A 22,441-nucleotide genomic window follows, 5' to 3' on the forward strand; every position below is an offset into this window, starting at 1 on the left:
TTTTCTAACTCTTCATGCTTTGCTCCACGAGCCTGCTCCGTTGCTGCACCGAAGACCAAGGCGTTTCCTTCTACATTCTTTCGTTTTGACATGACCGCGTTGACCGTCGACGCAGGCAGTCTGAGGTCCTTGGCTATGTCAATTGTCTTCCGTTTAGGATCCCGGCCAACAACCACCAGGATGTTCAACTTTTCCTTTGAAGACAAAGGTTTCCGCTTGCGCGACGCCATCGCCAGTTCTCAGATACGTTCCTCAGGAGTTAGTCTTATGAAAGCGTCTGTCATCCCCAGAGTCGTGTGGAGTCAGTTTAAATGATGCCTTTAAGCACTTGGTGGGGTAACCAAGAGTGACTCTTAGTCACTTGCCTATCGTGAAAACGCTCACAACTCAAGAAGCAAACACACTGCTTGTCTGTGCACAGTTTGTACTCAGTGTGAAGACACGAGAAAGTGGGTTATCGCGAGTGCTGACATCGCTAGGACGCGGAGCATGAAAGACTTTTTTTTTATGTGATGCCCTTTGCCGGTAGGTAGCAGACGAGAAAATGACCTCGCAAGTGATATTTGCCAGCCTTTTGCTCTGCGAAATTGCCGTTTGCACTTTTGACTCGCCGGCACTACTTGGCTGGAAATCGCATGAACCGATATCATATCAACGAGGCTCTACTGTATATATCATCTGTAATCCTGAAAGGCAGTCTTACTAGAAATGGTATAGAAGAGAAAGAAAAAAGAGCCCCCTACTTCTAGTCTTTGTCCCTAGTTGCAGTAGATGTTGGTTTTTTGCCCGATGATAGTGGGATGGGGGTTTTGAAAGCCACATTATGAAACAGCAAAGTCTAGATTGTTGATGGCAAGAAGACCCACGGTAGCCTTCTTAATTTTTTCAGTTGGCATTTTGTGGAAGTACTGATTCGAAACCTTTGTTCACATATCTATGCACAGGTAATCAGTGAGATAAATACCAGTTTAATTTTTTTTTTTCTGTAGTATTTGTATGTTTTAGAGATATTTCAAAGTCCTTTTTTTTATTGTTTTTAAACAAAGCTTCCCGATTTGGGGTTACCCAGTTCATGAAATGGGATTCATCAGTGTTCCACTTATGGTGGCAGTGTGAATGCTCTACCAAACAGTATCTTCTCATTAATCTTTCCAAAACGAAGGGAACAGGATTTAGTTCTGCCTTCCATTAATGAACCCACTTAAACATGTGTCATAGATATCTTAAAAGCTGAGATAAGGCCATGGAATGAATTGTGTAGCTTATCTTGGGCAAGAAAGGTACAAGAATATGCGGACAGATATCAGTGCTTAACGTTTGTGAGCAGAAACCTCTAAAGCTGAGACTGCCATGGAATAAAAGTGTAGCTTATCTTTTGACTACATTTATCTTCGGCAAGGATAGTACAAAATTCTGTGAACATTATCGCCACTCGTGATACGAGGTAGGAAAGCTCTACTTAATATGGGCAACATTATCAGTGCTAAATATCACCGAACGTGGGTTGCACCACAAGTTATGTATAGCAGCCTTTGAGATTGCCTTCACACATTTCTTCCTTGTTTCTGAGCGCTTGGCAGCAGCATGCTCTAGCTGCTCACATTCGACTGCACTTATGATTAGGATGTTAACTTAGCGTAAACTGCACATTGTTTCCCGCAGCAACAGTGATTAATGGAAGCTTCATTACCAGTGTGTATTGCATTATTCTAAAAATGATCCCATGTCTCCATTCAGTCTTGTTTGTCAACAGCTACTGTCCATTATTTACTTCAGCTTGCGGTAGAGTGCAGCAGACACTGCAAGCCTTTCCAGCGCTGTTGGTATATCACGTGACTACGCACCCCGTGCATCGCTGCACCCCTTGCAAAGGTCACGCGACACTCACACAGCGTTGTATTGGTTACCATGGCTCGTAACCTGCTCTGTAGTTCATTGTGACGTTAAATGGAGTATAACCCTGTCTCACCTTTGGCCTACATGTTTTTTCTCATTGTTATAGAGTATCACCGTACACAACCTAAAGATCCATGTGCCTGGAAATTATCCGTCAATATTTATCTATTTTACTTATTTTAAACTCGAGATAATATGGAATTGCGTCGGTGCTGACGCAAAAGGCGACGGTAGACGTCGCCTGACGAGGCCGCTGGCGCCATACTGCACTTGCAACATGACGAGCAACTGGTTGACATCTGTTGCAGCCAAAGAGAAGGACAAACAAATCTACGGCGGAACGAAAACTGCAAATGCACCTGTATGTTGCGTAAGCAATGATTACGACGGTGTAGGAGGTATACATTTTTGACTCCTTTCTGAAGGTCAGCAGGGAGGAAGTAGGTATGCTTCATTCCATCACGTTGGTTAGAATTAATGTTTAGGAGCTTTGGGATTTGCAAATTTAATATTGTTTCTTACGGATTATAGACTGCAGGGGGTGAAGCTTGGGTGAAGAATATTTTTTCCATAAGGTTGTCTGCACCTAGTGAGTAGCCTAAACTAATTGTTCACTTTATCCATGTTTTTTTTTTTTCCTGCCATAAGTGGTGTTGTTAGTTCCTAGACAAATAGTGCTCCATTTTAACTAATTAAACAATCAAAATTTAACTTTTCCTTCTTTTCATAGCTCTTATTGTTCTTATTATTCGCTTTGTTTTATTACAAGCAAATATTTGCATAAGCGCTCTTCTTCGGTTCGGAGGCACCGCAATTGTGGTTCCTCATAGACTCCAAGTCGTCACTTTTTGCCTGTAGCACTGCACTCAGTGGGTGTTTATGCTCTCAAGATGAAGTGTAATCCACGTGGTCCCTGTGGGTGCGGCTACTCTTGCCCGTCACCCGCGGGAGCATTGACAGTCCCGACTTTTGTTACCGACTTACGCCTAGCGTGAAAGGAAGAATAGAATATAAACTCCTGTATATGTATAGTCCTGATAATATTGTAGTGGTGTGCCATTGTTACTCCTAAGTTTTATTTTGTAAATCTTTCCTTCTGAAAGCGTACCGTGTATCAGTGCTTGTATAGGTAGAAAAGAACAGTTCACAGTCAGCTTTTAGTTCCGAAAAAATTACCTCAGACGGTTACTGTTTATACGAGGCTTATAGAAACAGCTTGGTTGTAGTCCAGAATTTGCACGTAGGACGATGACGTGATGCGGAAGGCTGTAGTTTCTCAATGGAAGACTGTCTGATGCGGGAATAACTGGGTTCTTCATTTCTTTAAGCTGCGAAGTCTCATCTCGCTGCTCCGAAGCCAAATGCATTCCGGTTTGAGTATTCTGTCGGAATTAGCTGCGAGTCCTGCACAGGAGAGTGTTGTGGTCACGAAATGCGGGTTTCATATGGTGCAAACATTGTATCCCATAATGGCTTGGGAGCACACTAGGGCATTTTGGTTGACTCGAAGCTCTGCAGCAGCTTATTTGGTTGTCACCCAACGTAACCTCACTGGGGTGGAGTGCAGGTTGTAGCAAAGAGCTTGGCCAAAGTATGTTCCTCGATGGAAGCACCAGTTGTGACGAGCACTGGCTTTCCAGCCACAACGGCATGGCGTCTTGAGACCCGATCAAAGAAAACAGCTTGTGACGAAGCACCATTCCTCATACTAGGACGCATTCCAGATAACGTCAGGTGACGTGCCAGGCATCCCACCTTTCACACCAACGTTACAAATTTTGACTTACTGCATGGCATTCATGGCATCTTTCCCGGGGTATAACTCCAGGTCCTGAGTTACTGCTCCACTACATTGGTGCAGTGACATACTATATTTTACAGTGTATAAGTTGCATTTTTTTTTTTTTTTTTTAAAGCTTTCGTCAGTGCATTTGTACGACGGTGCGACTTCTATGCATTCTCTTTCTGTATAAGTGCTGTGGGTACCGATCAGGGGCGGATCCAGACCTCCATTTTAGGGGGGGGGCGGTTCCTCGGTGTAAAACGGCGGGGGGGAGGGGGGGGGGGAAGGGGGGAGTGTTTATATTTTTTGTGGAGTTATCGTTTTTACTAAACTCTGATAACATAATATAGATCTTGAGAGCTTTTGTATCGGTTTACCTGTCGGGGATGAACTCTTTGAATTAAAACCTTTCGGGTGGCCACGCTAGAGGTAAGTATCTCGAAAATTGTGGTGACACTATCCTTTCTGAAACTATGTGATCAGTCGATTTAGGGCAGCTTAAAGACATTGCCTTGGCAGAAATTCTGGTTGGAGCTAGTGCTCAACTGCTGCGGCAACGGGAAGGGTGGCTTAAATCAGCGGAGCGAGTACGTTGCAAACAAGCGACAAAAATGGCCCGGCGGCTTCGACGCTGCTCGCGGCGTCAAAACACTGTTGACGCAGCGAGCGAAACGAACGCTGCCGTGCAAGTTCGTCGGTTGTTCGCCGTATATTTGGAATGTCCAGAGAGCAGCACGTGCGGCATTGCCAGCTTAAACTCGTGTTTTCAAGTGTTCTGGATGCAACTCGAGAGAACGAAAGCGAATAATTGTTGAATATTTTTGAAAGCATGTTACAGTTCGGCAACTATAACTTTTAAACTTAGACAAGACCTTAAACCAGCAATAGATCCTTCCAAATTATATTCAATTGCACTTCGTCTGGATATTTTCTGTATAAAAGGAACACTTGCTTGTTTCTGGGAAGTTAGCTCATTCGTCACGGTCGAGAGGACAGGTGCAGAGATATGATAGGGCAGAGCGGTTGTAAGGTTGGCGAATCTCAACTGGGCTAAAGGCCGATCACGACTGCAGCATGGATGTTTGGGAGTCGGTGTTCACTCGAACGGGCACAGGCACTGTCTTTTTAATTTATGTATAGCCGCATCTTTGAAAGGGCTCGTTTTCCCCAAGTCCGTTCGACACACACATATTCGCTCCCGCAAAGCCGCGCGAAAGCTCTGCCGTCAATCCACAGAAGCCGCGTTTAACTGGAAAAGACGGCGCCAAGGGGAGACAAGGGGTACCGGGCGCCTTTCCTAAAATATGTCCCGCCACCCTAAGTTGAAACGGCATTGTATTCAAATAAATGCCTACGGCGTCGGATTGAAGACCCCGCGTAAGCAGCCTCCAGCCTTTAGAGTGCTCATACCGTATCTTTCTTTTATTAGCTTCCCGCCACGAGAAGTCGTACCGCAGGCAGTATGAAGCCCATTAGAGGAAACATCTTCCCCTTCTGGCGCTCGTCGGCTTCTTTCTGTATTCCGCGCTGCGGCGCTGATCCTCAGTGAGGGATGGAGACGAGGACGAAAGCAGGCTTATGTTTAAGCCAAGGTCGTGAGGAAGTCCGGAGCGTCTTCAGGAGAAGCTCAGACCCAGACTACACTGTACTCAGAGCATTTGCTTCCTCTCTCAGTTGAGAAGAAAAGCAATTGGTCACCTGGTTGTACAAGCTGCATCCCCCCCCCCTCCCCCCTGGAACGTCTCCTCCCGGTACGTCCCCTCCGCACTTCCCTTGGCAATGAGCACACCGTGCCAATAAGATACCTTTACTGAGCCCGTGGGCGACAGCATCTCAAAGCAAGCCAAAAAAGACATGTCAAAAGACAAGCCCAGAACCACGAAGAAACCATCAAACGAAAAGTGATGAAAAGGCGGCCCCTAGAGAGGAAGGATAATCCGCTACCCTTGAGGAAGGCTGCTTGACGTCTGCGTTTGGGAGCTTTCAGGGCACAAATTTTTCGCAGACAACCCCCAAAGAGAGAGAGGGAGACAGAGAGAGAGAAAGAGAGAAAGGGAACTAGATATGTTGAAGGTATTTTCCCCCCTTGCTCGACGTGCTGGCCTTGTTTGGAAGTGTGCCTGCAGTCGAGGACCCTGATATTTGTTGCGCGTCCCCACTGTCTCTCCACTTCAAAACTCCTGGCGCCGTCCCTGTCGGGAAGACGTACTGGGACCTTGACGGAGATAAACCCCACTTTGGAAACGCCCAGCAGGCGCATCCACCCACCGCTGTTTTAATCTTTTGTTTCTCGCGTCGATTGCTTACGTTTTTTCTTCGAGCTGACGAAGAACCCCCGGGGGGGGGGGGTTGCCTGGCGAGGCGTTTGGGGGGGGCGATCGCCTCCACCGCCCCCCCCCCCCCCCCCCCCCCCCCCCTTGGATCCGCCACTGGTACCGATGATCTCAATCGAGGTCCAATCAGGCCACAACCTCATTCGCTCCCCAAGAGGTCGGACAATGCAAAGCATTCCAGAAGATGGCCGGGAAACCTCGGGACTGGTTTCTCAGCCGTCCAACACCCCTCGCCGACCAGGCAACCTTGTCTACATCCTTTAGCAACTCCCGCCCCGAGGTGTAGCAGTGTCGCCATGCTGGACGCCCAGCAGTGAAGCACGGCGTGGAGGGGGACCGAGTGTTCCACACGGTATGTATAGTCATGCGTATACTAAATAGCGCCACGCGAGCGGGCGTTATTTTCTGAGGAGTGCTTGACAGGTGGCTTACATTCGAGCTAGCGGTGACGTCAGGACTCTTCCATGTGAAGTAGGTAGGGGGAGCCCACTAACACGAACTGCCGTTATCATCTGCGCCTGTGTCGCCACGGTCCGATTGAAAGGGGCAGAGGATTATCGAAACGGCAAGCTCGGCGGCTGGCAATTACGCGTTTGAGGGCGAGAAGAGAAAAATGAATCAAAATAACTATAAGCCCTTTTTAATGGGACCGTGTTGACACAGGCGCAGATGATAATGGCAGTTCGCGTTGATGTGCTCTCCCCTATCTGCTCCATATGAACGAGTCCTGACGTCAGCGATAGTTTGAATGTAACCCAGCAGTCAAGTGCTCCTCAGAATAAAACGCCCGCTCGCGTGGAGCTATTTAGTATCTGCATGACTGTACCCTAACTGTCCGAAATGTAGGCCATGAGGTATTTGCAACAAAGAATGCACAGTGGAAGACCCATTAATGCTGTGTCCTCTGGCGGTTCGAAGACGACCCGAAACGTTGCGGCCTACTTGCACGGCTGCAGTGCCTTGCTGACCATGCAAAGAAGTATGACTTATATAAAGATGTGGCTTGTAGACTAACTTTTTGTGGAAATGGCCATTTATGGGAGGGTGCGGCTCACAGACTAGAAAATATGGCATTGGTCTATGTTGTGTGCTTCAGTTGTGTCATAAGCTCACTAGCAGGTGCTGTCATTCTTTTACTGTGCCTGGCTGTCGGCTTGTTGGACACAATTAATGCAGGACTAAAGGAGATGTCTCCCTGCTTTACTGTAAAATCTCTCCATTGTAAAGTCTTTTTCTTTTTTTTCCGGTACAAATATTAATTATATTGTTGTTCTTTTCTTTAAGAACTCTCGAGCCTGGAGGAAAGGCACAAAAATGTGGACTTCTCCGTGTCCTCTTATCTATGTCTTTTGCCAACTATCATGTATGCATAAAGTTTGTACAATGGAGCACTGCACCGACCTAAATTTCTAGGTCCAGCCCGATAGAGATGCGGTACAGCCTGGTGAATTGCTTCTTGTCTGTAATTGTACACTCGGCCAATCCATTTGTGGCAGGGTCGTATGAAGGCGACAATTCAAGAAGAATGCCAAACTCTTTTGTCGTCTGTTTCATCTTGCTGCTGCTTCAAGAGGCGGCTCCTTTATCAGACGAAATAAGTTAGAGGTTCTCGAAGATGTCTCTACTCAATAGGGCAATTACAGCGTTTGCATTCTCCTTGGCAGATTATGCAACCATGTTCTGGATCTGCGCAAATCAAAAAGGCGTACATCTTCTTAACTCACCTTCTTTTCGTCAACTCAGCAAAATCCAGACAATTGACTTTGAACGGCTTCTTTGAGTATTCAGACATCGGCGTCTCACCCGCGGCTTCCATAAACCTTGTGAGTCCAGCTTCAACGACACCATTCTGTGTGCTGTTCAGTATCGATTCTCTTGTTTAGACAAGAGGAACTTTTTGACAGTTGTGAACAGAACGACCAGACTCTGTGAGGGCACCAGCTTCAGGGATAAACAAATATTGTTTATCCCTGAAGTCGGTGTCCCTCGGCAAAAACAACGTCGAAATCAGCACGCGTTTTGTTCAAAAAGATTGTTCAGCCCCTGACGGCCCCTGACGTCAAACAATGAGTGGAAGCGATTAGCTGGTGGGGTGTGTCCAAGGTGGCCAACTGTGCTTTGGGTTTCTTCACCAAAAGTTTAGTATTACGTTCTGGCCTAGGTAATTTGTACTAGCGAGCGTACTTCCCATATAGTGGCGCTGCCGTCGGAGGCCGATGCTGTCACGACATTCCACTGCAGCTTCATAGCCAACATCCAGGTGGTTTAATTCAGTTTAAAATATGTTTTCTTGCGTTTTTAGGCAAAACATTTATGTTTCTGAGGTTCTACTGCCGCCTACGTCATGTTGAAGCATAGAAATGAGTTCCAGAATTTTGTTTTCGTACGCCTTTAATTCCCGCCACCCTTTTGCTTCAAGGCCATTGAGCATCCAGAAGGGAGGAACTCTCCCTCTTCCTCTTTTCCATTCCAGAAAGAGGGAGACCTTCCTGCTTTCTGCGGAGAGTAGCTTAGAGACCCGCTCCTGTGAAGAGAGGTGAAGAGAAGAGTGCAAGAGAGAAGGGAGAGAAGGAAACTTGAAACTGGATTTCTGCCCGGCCGTGGGGATCACCCTGTCTGTTGGGTTCTAAAAAGTACTTGAAGTAAAGTGCAAAGTAAATGAAAGGTTATTTACCTCAATTAAAGTAGTAAGTACGCCGAGCGCAAAGTATTGGAAGTAGAGTACCATAAATACAATGTACTTTCAAAGCAAAGTACAAGTGCTTTTTAAAAACACAATCTTTTATGATGCTCTTAGTTTTATACTGTGTTTCTTTTTTTTTTTTTAAACTGGTATGCATTGTTTTAGGGGTGATGGGAGTGCATCAGTTATCTTTGAAAATGGCGGCAAATATTGATTAAAGTCGAGAGGCCACAGAGTAGTTTTACTTTTTAAACAAACTATCTACACAATCAACCTATAAGGCACTTTTTGTTGACAAAGCAGTATTTTGTAATAAAAACATAGAAATACAAAATTCGAGGAATGTACATTGAAGTAGAGAGTTGTACTTTCCTAATTGTTACAGTTTGTGGTGCTTAATCTTCTCTTTATAAAGGTGGTTTTAGATTTGATATAGGTTGTTTTTTTAGGTTCTCGATGCATCGAGAACTAGTGTGCCCTAGTGTGCCCTTGTGCACACGTCAAGCATGGCAACACACTAAGAAAAGCCTTGTAAAATAAACCAATTCGCTCCTTTTAAACCACTAAGTGCAATGAAAAACAACAATAATGTGTGCGATGCTTCCTTTCTTTTTATAATTAAAAATAGCAAAAATGCCATTCCATGGGGATAACAAACATATCTTAAATTTTTTCATAAATATAAAGAAATATATACATTGTAACTAAACCTAGGTGGTTGCATTCTACATATTCTAAAGTATATGCATGCCAAATTTTGTTGTGAAAGGAACAAATATTCTTGCATACAAACTGTGAGATACCCCAAAATAGCATTTTAAAAAGGACATGTTTGAACGTGACCATAGATGTGTAGCTATAGCCCCGAGAAGTTTGTGTGGCGCCCCCTTTTGGCGAACCGGGGTGACGTCACGGCGAGGACAGAATTTCCCCCTGACTTGCCCGCTCGCCCTGTGGAGGCTGGGACGACGTTAGCTGTCGGCGCGCTCATTTCCATTCAATTTTTTTGTGTGCGTTTATCGTAGGAAGTATAAATTTTCATATGTGGCTTTATTGAGGTATGGGCCATAGCTGCAGGCGAAACTTTAACCAACATTTCAGGCAAGGTTGGCAGGGCAGGCAACGCATGAATCGCAGCTGGTGTATGAGAATAAAGAACTATGGCCACAATTGCAGGAGCATCACTATATATTTATATCTCACACAGTCAATGCTGCTGATGGTCTGGATTAATTGGCAGGTTATGTATACTATTACGGTTTTTTCTTATCTCTGCTTTTTAACAAAAATGCCAAAGCTGCATGCTGCTCGGGTAACATGAGAAATATAGTCTGGGCCATTGAGCGAGAGTCACAAGTGAGACAGTCTAAGTACAGGGGCGAAGTAAAGAAAGAAGGAACATTTATTTATATGCATTGCTCGCATTTGACCTTTGCTGGATTCGAAAAGTATTTCAGTGGATTAAACTGGTGGTATCTGTGGACTTGTTTCTATCCTCCTTCAATTTATATACAACAAACGTAAGCCATGGTGTCTAGCTTGTTATTGGTCCCTTAGTCTCTAAAATGGAGATTTTAGCTAAATCAAATTGTCCTGCTTTTCTCACGCAAACTGTCACCTTTGACAGGTTTCAAATTTTCTACTAGTGCGGCATCTACCACTGGACAGCCGTTCGAATGCTTTCTGTTCCTCCTGTTTTCCTCTGCTGTCAAGGAGTCTAGCTGTAGGGAGTTTGGAGGCTGAGAAAGCTTTTGGGGACTTGCAGCAGTACCTCTTTTAATTGGAAATAACAATTCAAAATAATAGGTGTATTTTCCGAAAACCCAAAGCTGGAATAAAGAAAGCATGTCAGGAAAAAGCATAAACATTCCAAATTACGGTATGCTGCGCATGTTTTGGGCAGTTCAATACATCTCATACAGGCAACTGAGGGCGATTCGGACGGTTTTTCCTGCTACTATATAAACTAATTTCCAGTAATTGTGCATCTTCTAAAAAATAAAGCATGCCTGCGAACCTGTATGAACTATATAATTCATCCACAAAAAAGCTACATTTAGGTAAAACGACACTGTTCCACGAGCACTTCAAAGGCTTTCAGACCCAGAGTCTTTAAAACATCTGCGAACCAGCGCTTGCTGAGTGGCACGCGCAGAGTCGGGGTTGCGAGCTAATTTGCCAATCGCCCAAAGGCCTTTCATATAAATTCCATTTCAAATGCCTGCAAAGCAGGATGTAATATTCTCCTAAATCATGAACATGCAAGTAACAGAATTCCAGCGTCTGAAACACTTCGCCGCCGCTTACTGACCCCTCGCACGATCGCCTTGCGGTGTGTTGACCGACGGGGAGGTTCATCGGTGGAATTGCCTCCCCAATAGCTTTGGGGATTTGTGACAATTATAGAGGTAAATGTGACAAGCATGTTTATAAAAGGTACGGAAGCACGTCGGTATCGGCCTAACCCCGCGTCTTGACACCGGTAAACGAGGTCCTGCTCCTCAAAAGTGCTTGCTACACACAACGGTCAAACCAGAAAACCGGGGCAGGGAAACTAGCCGGATGCGAGACCGCGAAGCGGAGTCCTTCCCCTGACGTCACGGAAAACCTCACCCAATCAGGGCGCGCCGACCGCAGCAACGTTTGTGTTCGCTCTCGGGGTTAATACTCTTTCGCGGTGCAGAAAATAATATTTTGTAAGTAAATTTCCACGAGAAATCGAAGCTACAGAAGACTGCAATGGAGAGGAGACAGCTAGGCCTACTTGTCAACGTAAATGTGATGGCAAAGTGACGTCAAAACTTGAAGAACCACCCAGAGACAAATGGCTCAAATTCATGCTGTTCTGGGTTGCCTGGAGGTCTTAAGATGTGAATTTGACTTATTTCAAGATCATAGCCGGCACTAATTAGTTTCATATATCAACCATAAAAATCCAAAAATAACAAAATCTCAAATCAAATTTTTTTGCACAATATTGCCGTTTATTTCACTTGCATCTAAGGCTTTTTTTTTAAACAGTCTGGTTGGGACACACCTGGTAAGAAATGAATTTTACGCGAAAGAAAAATTTTTTTAGAGCAATATTGACGGTGCGAGATTTATTTTAGTTGTGTCTGAATTATGCGCGCAGAGTCCATGATGTCAAAAAATGGTCATATACTCCTTCCATTTCTTTGAGATTGTCATACACTCTCTCCAGCTCAACGTGATGGCCACAGCTTCTCCACCTCTCCTCCGCGCGCCCAAAATGCCGAGAGAGAAAAAAGTGAAAGGAGGTGACTACCAACTAAATTGTGTCTCGCGCTGTCAATATTGCTCTAATAATTTTTTTTTTGTCATGTAAACTTCATTTCTTGACTCGCGTGCCCCAACCAAACTGTTTAAAAAAACATTTTTTTTCTTTTCATTGGCTTTTTAAAGGGATACTACAACGAAATTTCAATGCGTTTGTTCTTTTGGTCTATCAGTATCACATCGGACACACCAATATCTCGTTAAAAAAGACACGAAAAGGAATTTTAAAATGAATTAAACGATTAGCAAAGAGCACCTAGTGGATGTCGCTAAAGCCTCGTTTGTAATGCCCGTCTAGGAACCTTGACAGGTAGTGACGATGTCTGTCTTGCCTAGAACTATACATGATCTGAACCTGACGTCATCCCAACAGCTCTACGGCCAGCACAAGAGAAGAGGGGAGGGGGGAACTCCCCACTCAATGGGACTCTCTTTTGTGTGACCCAGAGGTCGCTATTCTCCCTCTACAGTAGTGGTTCTCAACCATCGATGTTTCGCGGACCCCTTGTGAATCGGCGGAGCTGATGGAAGACCCCATTCGTGGGGAGAGGAGGGCAAAGGTATAGGTTAAATGTAATAATGATTTAATAAATGGATATAACTAAGCGCTAGTGTGAAGTCGACCTCTTTTATTGACATACACACGAGAAAACTCGCCCGAAAACTGAAACATTTCTTCTCGAACTGAAAAAAGACAACTTCTATTGCCAAACTTGACTGACAAGGCAAGGCTTCGCGGATCCCTAGAATGCCTTCGCAGACCCCAAAGGGTCCACAGACCCCCATTTGAGAACCACTGCTCTACAAGGTTATAGAAGATTAACCTGTCACTCGAAATTCACACAAAATCGGCTTTGCAATTAGTTGCGGTGGCCCGATTGTTGCCGTGCTTCGACGTGGCCGGAACGGCTAGGGCATCCTGACAAAGTCAGCCTCGCTGTGGCTTTGCTCACCCCGAGACAGACTACGTCATGATTGCGCCGGATGTGACGTGCTCTTCTCTGGCTGGTCTCCGAGCGTTCGCCAGAGTGGGCCGTTTATAACGAAAAATACAGCCATCAGGCTCAAAATAGAATTGTGCGATTGTCATTTACAGATATTGTGGGTCATACTCAGCCTATTTCTGAACACGACGGGTATATTTAAAATTTTGTTGAAGCATCCCTTTAAGGGGCCCCTGAAAAGAAAAAACTGTTTTTTTTTTAAACAGTCTGGTTAGGACACGCGTGTCAAAAAATTGATTTTACGCGAAAAAAAATCATTTTTAAGGCAATATTGACGCCGCGAGACTCGATTTAGTCAATAGTCACCTCCTTTCCACTTGTTTTCTCTCTCGGCATTTCGGGCACGTGGAGGAGAGGTGGATTGGCTTCGCCTTCACGCTGAGGTGGAAAGCGCAAATGACCATCTGGTCGAGCGATTGGCCATTCCGCGACGTCATGGACTTTGCACGCAGAATTTCAAATAGATCTCTCGCCGTCAATATTGCTCTAACAAATTTTGCTTTTTCGCATAAAATTTATTTCTCGATATGCTTGTACCAACCAGGTTGTTTAAAAACAAAAAAGTTTTCTTTTCAGGGGCCCTTTAAGTACAATTGCATACTAAGAGAATGTACTTGAAGTAAAGTAGAAGTTTCCTAAACCTACTCAAAGTAGTACTTTAAGTACAATATACCTAAAAAACATTGAAGCTAGAAAAAAACCTTTTTCTTTTCATACTTGGTTAACAGGCATGTTTCAAAATAAATATTTGCTGCAAAAAAAGAAAAAAACATTTTTTGCCCATATTTACGCTACAGTATAAATTTTTCGATTTGCGGGCGAAACCAAAACTGTACTTTCATGGAATGATGTTGATAGCGTTTGTACCCATTTAGTGTGCTCTCGAGGTCCAGCGAACTCAGAGCGCACACAATTGGGTACAAATGCTATCATCATTATCCCAAAGGGGTAGTTTCGGTTTCTTCCACAAATCGAAAAATTTGTATTGTAACGTAAATATTAGGCAAAAAAAAAAGAAATTTCTATTTTTTCGACAAACATTTATTTTGTTTTTTGCCTGTTCTAAACAGGGAGAAAAATTTTTTTTTGTTTTCCTAGGGCCAGTGTTTTTTTTTTGTTTTTTTTAAGTACTTCCCAACATTGCCGGCAGAAGGTGATTCTGCAGTTCGGTCTTTAAACCAGCCAGGGGGTTACTCTTCGGAGTTTACCGGCATATTTCAGAAAGAACTAAACCCCAGTCATATCTCTAATGCTCAGAGCGGACAGCAATCTTCCACGCTTGGAGGGAACCCTTGCCAAAACTATGGTGCCTGGTCCACCTTGTCTATTCCGGCGCTTGGAGTAGTCTGTTCCGGCGCTTGGAGTAGTTCAAGCTTGTTTTCGTTCGGCAATATGGCCCACAAATTTTTGCTCTCGTCGTCCCGTGCAGGTGGTGGGCTGCAAGGCGGACATGGAGGCCTCCCGGGAGGTGAGCACAGAGGAGGGCCAGGCCTTCGCCGAGTTCTACGGGGTCAAGTTCCTCGAGACGTCGGCCAAGACGGGCCTCAACGTGGAGGAGGCCTTCGAGACCATCGCGCGCGACATCTACGCCAAGGTGGAGTCGGGCGAGTTCAAGCTCGAGGACGGCTGGGACGGGATCAAAACGGGCTTCTTCAGGCCCGGCCTGCCCGGCTGCTACATCGACCTGCTCGAAGCCAAGCCCGAATCAACAGGCTGCTGCTAGCCCCAGTTCTTTTCGCTACACTGTGCTGGGATCAAGAAGGGGGTGAGGGGGGTGACGAGGATCCGATCTCGTGCAAGATCTCGTCTGTGGGCAGCAAACACGATTGGCTGTAGATTTGACGAGCACGCTGATCCAATGCCACCCATGCTAACAAAGCCCGCACGCTCGAGTTTCGAGGCCATCATACTATGATGAGCGTGCCTAGGACGCGATTTCGATCGACGCATTGACAAACATGCCCTTACTCGCTGAGTGCGTGCAATCATAGTGGAAGGACATTTCTTAATGCAGGCAGGAAAGTGAGCACGCTTTGGTTACTATAGGGGTCCTTGGTTGAACGGATACAAAGTAGAAAAAGGCAAAGGGAACTATGTATTAAGTTTCATTTTTTTCATGATTCTTTTTTTTTTTAGGACGAGTGAATAGTTTATTGGAACGTGGTTCTGCAGCACGAAGTTAGGTTTTCAATTGTGGAGTGAGTTTGGGTCGACTGTATGTGGCACTATGTTGTTTTAATGGCGCCGATTGAAGCAACATGGCTCTAGTAGCCCTCGAAATCACAGACACAGAAAAGGCAAGTTGAGACTTATGAAGATTTAACAGAAGTTGAGCTGTACTTGACAAATGACATGGCCAAAAGTGCAGACAGTTTAGCTTTAATTTATCGTTCTAATCAGATGCTCACCACTTTGCCAAGAGAAGGGTGAAGCTGTTCTATCTGAAAACTGCCTTTTAAAAAATATGCCCCTCCTGCCTTTAGTCTTTAACGAGGCTAGTCGTAAAAATGAACAACGAACAGTTCCCCATGTTTCTCGTCAAATAATAGCATGAGAATCACAGAGATTGAATTATGATTCCATCGAGAGAAGGGTGTCACCAGTGAGAAGGTGTGTAGCAGATGCAGATGAGCATTTCACTCTATGGGATTTCTGCGACCATCTTTGAGAACAAAGCATCTGTCTGCATTTAGAATATATGGTCTCGTGGGCTGTAGCAATGAATAGGTTAGTTACAAATTGCCACTAGCCTTTTGGCAGACAGTGTTTGATGTAGTAGCATGGTCGCGAGAGTGCCTGTATTCAGAGCGTGTTTTTGGCGTTTGCTACAACAGGAGATATTCAAAAGCAGTCAACTATAAAAAGAAAAACTGCATCATAATGGGGGGAAAAAATTAACCTGGAATGATTTAATAGTTGTTTGTGGCCCATATGTGCGTCGTCATAGGGCGAAAAGAGGTGCTTCGGTGGCTGCTAGCCTTGCCACTCTCCTGAGACATTCAACACCTCTGGCTCTAACTCTGCCATTAGTTGGTTGGCTATTTTGGGCAGCTGCAGTTTTTTTCGTATGGAACTCGGAAGCTGATCTTTTCCCATCATTGAACAATTGCATAGAGTGGGTACTTTCATTCTACCACTTGATTGAGTTTGATTGACACAGTTTGGCTTTCACGCATTCCCTTTCACCGTTTTAGTTGCAAGGTGCACTATGTAGTGCTTGCTGGGCTGCACCGTATTCCAAAGTATTTATGAGAGCGGCGTAAATTCAGATTTTTGCATACCTGCAATGGCTCGTGTTTAGTTAGTTTCAAGATGACTTTGGGAAGGAAGCTGGAAAACTGGCCGCTCATTCCTGTGCGTGCTGGAGTGGATGGTTGCATTCCCTTTGCAAGACTTCTATTCCTAACACCACTAAACATTAGTAAGGGACCAGCTTGTATTGCCATTCATGTTCCAAGTGCCCTTTTGTTCCCAGTATGCCGACACCTTTCTCTATTTGCTGCTACTGTGCACGGTGTCTGAAATGACTTGTTACAAAGATAGTTCAGGCAGGCTTGTAAATATGTTTGCAGTGTTCCACAGTTAGCATTTTGCCTATGTGGTTGCATGGAACGTGTTCAGACTTATATGAAGCAGATGCAACAAGCCTTGTTTTTTTATGTTTCGTCAAGCAAGTTCCTTTCCATCAAACCCTTGTGGTGGCACTCGATAGTGGATATTTGTAAGACCATAGGTTGCTCCAAAGCAGGATTCTTGCACTGGAAAGGTTATTCTAAACTCCTGTATGGTTCCTGCAGACGCACGCATGCAGCAAGGGGAAACAAAGGGTTTCCCTCCAATGTTTGGTTTGTTCTTGCACCTATTTTTTATGACATACATTTGAAGAAGAAAAACGTGAAGGTGGCTCTAGTCATCGCTCCGAAATCTTCGCGGTGCCATGTGAGAAGATCTCAAACTGAAAGATCTGCCACCATCTGAAATGGCAGACAAGATGCTGCATTCTGACGTGCTCAAAGGTGGTTCTGGATCGATCGAGATGTCTTCTGTGGGAGTTTGGTTTCTGTTTGAAACGCATTTGTGACACCTTGCAGGGACAAGAGAATTTGTGCTGCTTGTGTCGAGCTTACCGGAGGTTTATATTTTGTAAAGTTATAAGTGAGTACACATTGTGTCGAATAGTGGTGATGGCGGCTGTGTGTAGTTTCGGTGACGTGGGGTTATGTTTCGTAAGCACGTCTTTCCCAAATACGTTGCTGTCTCGAAGCTGCTTAGGCAAAGGCTCAGGCAAATCATAGCAAAGAAAATATTACTTTATTGCTGTGCTAAAATAAGGCAGCACTTGTTGGTAGGGCAATTAAAAGGGTTTTCAGATCGCAAGCTCAATGCGATAAAAGCAGGCAAAGACATTTGGGTCTGAACACTATTTCTGGCAATGTCCAATGTGGCGACATGTCATAAAATGCATAATTACTCAGTGTTGCAGCAGTTGAATGTGTACCCCAGACTCAGCATGGTATGGATTTCATTGACTAGGATTCAAGTCTGCCTAGCTCATTATTCTAGATTACACCTCAGTTTATGCTGTCTCTAGGCAATGTGCATGAAAGCCAGGTCTCACATTGATGATGAGTCGTGCATTATGCACCTGTGGTATTCCCAAGACCTGTCTGTATGTTATATATTTATCTCAACTTTTGGTTTAACAGCATCTCTCAAAAATGTCCAATTTTAAGGGTGAATGTATGTGTGAAAGCTTGTGCAAAACCCACTTTCTTTTTGTGAAGTGGTGTGTAGAAAGCCACCCACTTTTATGTGCATTTTAAACAACGTTAAATGCAGATTTATGTCATTTATTTTATGTACATTTCTTAGTTTACCTTAGCTTACTTCCGAAAATTGATCAGTCCTTTCATTGAAACAAGAAAAGATTGCCTCTGCCGAGACAATTTGAGAGGTAATTTAGTTGGTCCTTGGTTATTAATGCCTGGGCCCTGTTTTCAGTGAACTAGTTAAAACAGTCTTGATGTGCAACGGGCATTACACCTCGTTCATCTTTAAGCTGACTGGAGAGCAAAGGTACAAGTGCAAGCTAGCTCATGCTCATTGATATCAAATGTGCCTTTGTAGCACAAGTGCTTGTTCTGCAAAAGCCCTTTTAAAAGCTGTACAATCTTGTGTGCATGAGGGTGAAGAAAGAAGTTATTAGCTTAGAAACAAAAAGTAAAAAACTAGACTATTCATACTTGCATTTCTTCCAGAAAATGTTTGATTCCCTATATTTGGCATTTCTGCAAATAACCTTCTGTATACAGTACCTCCAGTACTCTAAGCTATTGCATGAGTGCTAATTTTTTGTTGTTTTTTTATTAACTGAACAGAAATACACCTGCACCCATTGGTACTACCAGAAACATTGAGGATATCAGAAGCATCCATGTTTTGCCTTGTTTCTTGAAAATTTCATAAGCCGTCCACAGAAATATAGTAGGCACTATATCATAATTATAAACCCTTAATCTATTATCAGAATACAGTAGGGGAGAAATTTTGAGACCATGAAATATCTGTGAACCCGTTACTTTAGTAGAATTCGGCATGCTAAAAATGCATGTCGTGTTTTAGAACTTTGGTGCTAAACACAAGCTATTCTCAAGTCACAATCAATTTTCAGGTATGTAAGTTGCACGTCATGCCTTTCTTTATTCTTTCATGCTAAAAGTGCTCTCATTTGTCATACCATCAACTCGCTCCTCATGCCACCCTGCCCATATCTTTAGCTTTATTTAAGATCCCACTCTGCACTGCATACTTGGTTCTTTGAGACAAGCTGGTGAGTTAACAGCAAAAACAAACCAAAGTTTCAAGCAGGCCCTTAAACATCACTAGTTCTGAGAGTGTTGCTTTAGGTTCTAGCCATCCTGCTAGTTTCCTCTTTTTCAGTAACTTAAGGACACACTTTATGGTCCTGCTTGTCATTCAATTTATCAGTCATTTGTGTTGGATGAGATGCACTTTAAACATCTTGTTACACAGGATGTCAAAAATCATGCTCTGAGCTGTGTAAAGAGGGAATCGGTGGCCAAGTGGGCTAACGCGTCTTAGCTTGGAACGTGAAGCGAAAGCTTGCACTGGGAACCTCCTGGGTTCTATCCCCACCGCCCGCGCCCGTTTCGATCTGGACGAGTTTCGTACCGGCACGTGTTCGTGTAATCACTACTGCGTGATGCACAATAAAAAACCCAGGTTAGCGGTTGTACTGCACTGGCTAAATTTCTCAAATACAGCTAAGCGACCGGTCACCCATTGGGGCATACTAACATCAAGGCTGTATAAACATACAAAAGCAAGACAATTTTTTAGCTGTGTAAAACTTTTTTGCTGACCATTCTAATGTGTCTGGGTCAGTCTGCATTTTTGGGATCACTTTTTATTTCACAAACATCTTGCAGAAGGTAGAGAGCACCCTCCATGGACCGTCTAAAAAGTATTCCTTACCGTAAGTCTTGAGACTCTTAAACTTTATAGTCATAAGGAGAATTTAATAAGTGGCTAGATGGCAATCTAGGACCTGGCTTGATTCTAGGTGCTACACTGTTGCTATACCCTGATCTTAACCTTGTTTCTGAGATTATAGCTGTTAACTTTGTGACTGTATTTTGTTTTAAAGTTCCTGTAAGTGATAAAGTTTTCATCACAAAATATTGGTGGTTGACCACATCATTGGTCCTTCAGTCTCTGAAAGCATTTGGTGTCACTAATGGCTAGTTGCTCTCTGGAGGTTTCAAAATTATCTATGAAATGTGTCCACTAAACACCTGGAGCACAGAAATTTCGAAGCTAGTTTTTGTGTGATATCTCAGTGATCTCTTCCTATCTGTAGAGAAAACAAATGACCTAGGGCCCACTGGGCTCAATTCCAATTCTCATTTGATCTAGTTTGCTTAAAATGACAGTGCATTGATTCCAGAAATGATTAAGCTGTCCTAGCAAGGCACATGTCATTTGGATAGGATTTAGTCAGCCCTATCGGTTACCCTTATTGTAAATCTTTTGTCCTTGCTGATATTTAGAATCGAAGATCATGCCACATCGATATAGTTGGATCACAGCTTCTAAAACTATAAGGAAAATGTTTTATTGCTGTTGGTTTTCAGCAACAATCATTGTTTTTGTGACATCCTCTTCCTCTCAAGAATTTGTCAGTTTCTTGTAATCAAAAGCCTCTATTATATTCTTAGTGGGCAGTTCGATTCAGTGTATCTGAATGTCTACCAGTTATCCAATCAGTTTATTTGCTAATCAATAGGATTTGCAACATTAGTTAGCCATGTTATTTCTCAGTTCTTGCTTACATTTTGGCATGATTTGATGAAACTAGCTTTTCTATATTACATTACTAGCTCCAATATTGATCTGTCTATTTTTGTTCAAGTTCCTTGGCGAGATGTTGGGCTGCGTGAATATAACGAGTTAACTCATGTTTAACTCATTCTTTGTGATAAAGATTATCTTAATGTCATAAAAAATTTAAAATGGGGACTTAATTTGGTGACCAGTGTGTCTTTACTTGGCCATACATTGACAGTAAATAATCCGATATTTCATGCTTTATATGCATTTTATATGATTTGTTTATTGCACCATACCACTTTGGATTGTGCAAAGAAGCGGAAAACTACACTCGCTAAGGGGCTGCTTCATACTTGTCTCTCAAAATATGTACATCCATGCAACATTTTGCAAACATAATGTTTGAAGAATTGATGTGTATATCAAACAGCTTAGTCAAAATAACCATTTATTGGCCTTAAACAAGTAGCATATTTTGAATTCCATACTTTTTACACTTCACCACCTGTTTTATTCTTGAGGGGGTGAGGATGGGGAGCTGTGCTGGCTCAAAGGCAGCATTGTTTGGAGCTTGCTTCTTTAGTCACAAGAGCTGAATTAGGGTGTTCACGGCCAATAGAACACTGCTGTTAATGAGCACATGACTCCATGTATGTCGAGAAGGCAAATCAGGCTTGCGCTATCCGAGTACTGCGCGTGAACATTAGACAGCAGCTCTTAATCCTAAAACCTGTAGGCTTTCGTAAGCACCCATTCAGCCCATAGATTTGACACTGTGTTACTCGCCGCTTGTAATGGGGACCTTTAAAAGTGTATACAGTAGTTTACTATTTTCTAAGCAACCACTGGTTAGTTTCTATAGTAAATCAAATCAAAGCTCTCAGGCACCTTGTGGACTTTTGTGTTTAGTTGACTGCTCTGTGCTATGGAGTCTGTATTAATTAGCTGAGATTTACTGCTCCAGTAGAGGTGCTATTTGCTAGAGTCCTTGTCTAGATCCTGCTTTGAGACTACTGTGGACATATGAACCGAAACGATCCTCCATGCTTCCTTGGCGTTCCTGTCGAAGTTTTCAGAGAAGCTTTGGTTCAAACTTGCCGGGGAACGGGATACTTAGGTCTCAATGTTTGAACTCTAATAATTTGGGTGATCATGAAACTTGGAGGAATGGTTGGCGTAGCAAACGCTCAGGTTAGGTGTTTCAGCTCATTGTCGGAGGGGGGGGGGGGGGGGTGTACCTTTACACATTCCACATTTAAGGCGCATCTAAGAAAGTGAGTTCCTGCAGTACTTGCTTTCGTTGGTCTTTCACTCTCTCTTGATTATCGTGCTGTGTGTGCATGTTTCAGTAGGCTGTGTACATACTGTGTATATAAGCAATGCCTTCCTTTTGCCATTAAAATGTCGGTATTTTTTATTTTTATTTTAGGGACCCTTGTTTTGTTTATGCGTGGCCTTCGTTAGATTTGCATATTCTTAAATCACTAGTTTGGTAGTTAGCTTTTTATTGCATGTATGTTATTGATAAATTTCAGTCGTATTTTATTGGAGCCTTGTATATTTTCATTGCACGGCGTGTGTACAACTGGCAGCGAGGTGACTGCGAAACATTAAAGATGTGTGCTCCCGCTGAAGTTTTTGTGCCTCTCTGAACTTGGGGTACATTAGCACGTCGAAGGAAAATATCAAGAATCTGAGCTTTTTTTTTTTTTGCGTGTTTGGCAGCATTTTTTAGAAGTGTGGATAACATGCAGCCGAGTCGGCTGAAACCTGTCTGGAACTAGGTTACATCTGAGACCAGAGGAAATAAAATAAACAAGGCATGGTAACACGGACATGAGCCAAGCTTTACTTAAGTTACTCGTGAGAGCACGACTCCCAGTCACGCACGATTAGATTCCAGGAACAGACTTCGCTTGAAGACGGTTGGCACTTTCGGGGGGTATACGTTACCCATACAAAAATTATCGCCTTATCAGATTGGTTATCTTTCTGCGAGGGAGACCTCTTAGAGACAACTGATAAAAAGGCTCGAATTATAGTGGTGATAGCTGGCGGGATGGCGAGTTAGAGGACAAAGTCCAATCAACGAAGA

The 22,441-nt window shown here is 43.6% G+C and overlaps 1 protein-coding gene across 2 annotated transcripts in view; it reads left to right on the forward strand.

Annotated features, from left to right (window-relative positions):
* LOC8035737 (ras-related protein Rab-39B) overlaps positions 1–22,441 on the forward strand; it is a 52,792-nt gene that overhangs the window by 20,064 nt on the left and 10,287 nt on the right. The window contains exon 3 of one of the 2 annotated variants that reach the window (XM_002400201.4): positions 14,426–21,980. In XM_002400201.4, the coding sequence (XP_002400245.2) occupies positions 14,426–14,719 (294 nt within the window). In that variant the 3' untranslated portion in view covers positions 14,720–21,980. Of the gene's footprint in view, positions 1–14,425; positions 21,981–22,441 lie in introns of those variants that run through there. The other variant, XM_040211510.3, reaches the window with a different exon arrangement.

Source organism: Ixodes scapularis, unplaced genomic scaffold (assembly GCF_016920785.2).
Source record: "Ixodes scapularis isolate PalLabHiFi unplaced genomic scaffold, ASM1692078v2 PGA_scaffold2__306_contigs__length_199485367, whole genome shotgun sequence".
Classification (NCBI taxonomy): domain Eukaryota; kingdom Metazoa; phylum Arthropoda; class Arachnida; order Ixodida; family Ixodidae; genus Ixodes; species Ixodes scapularis.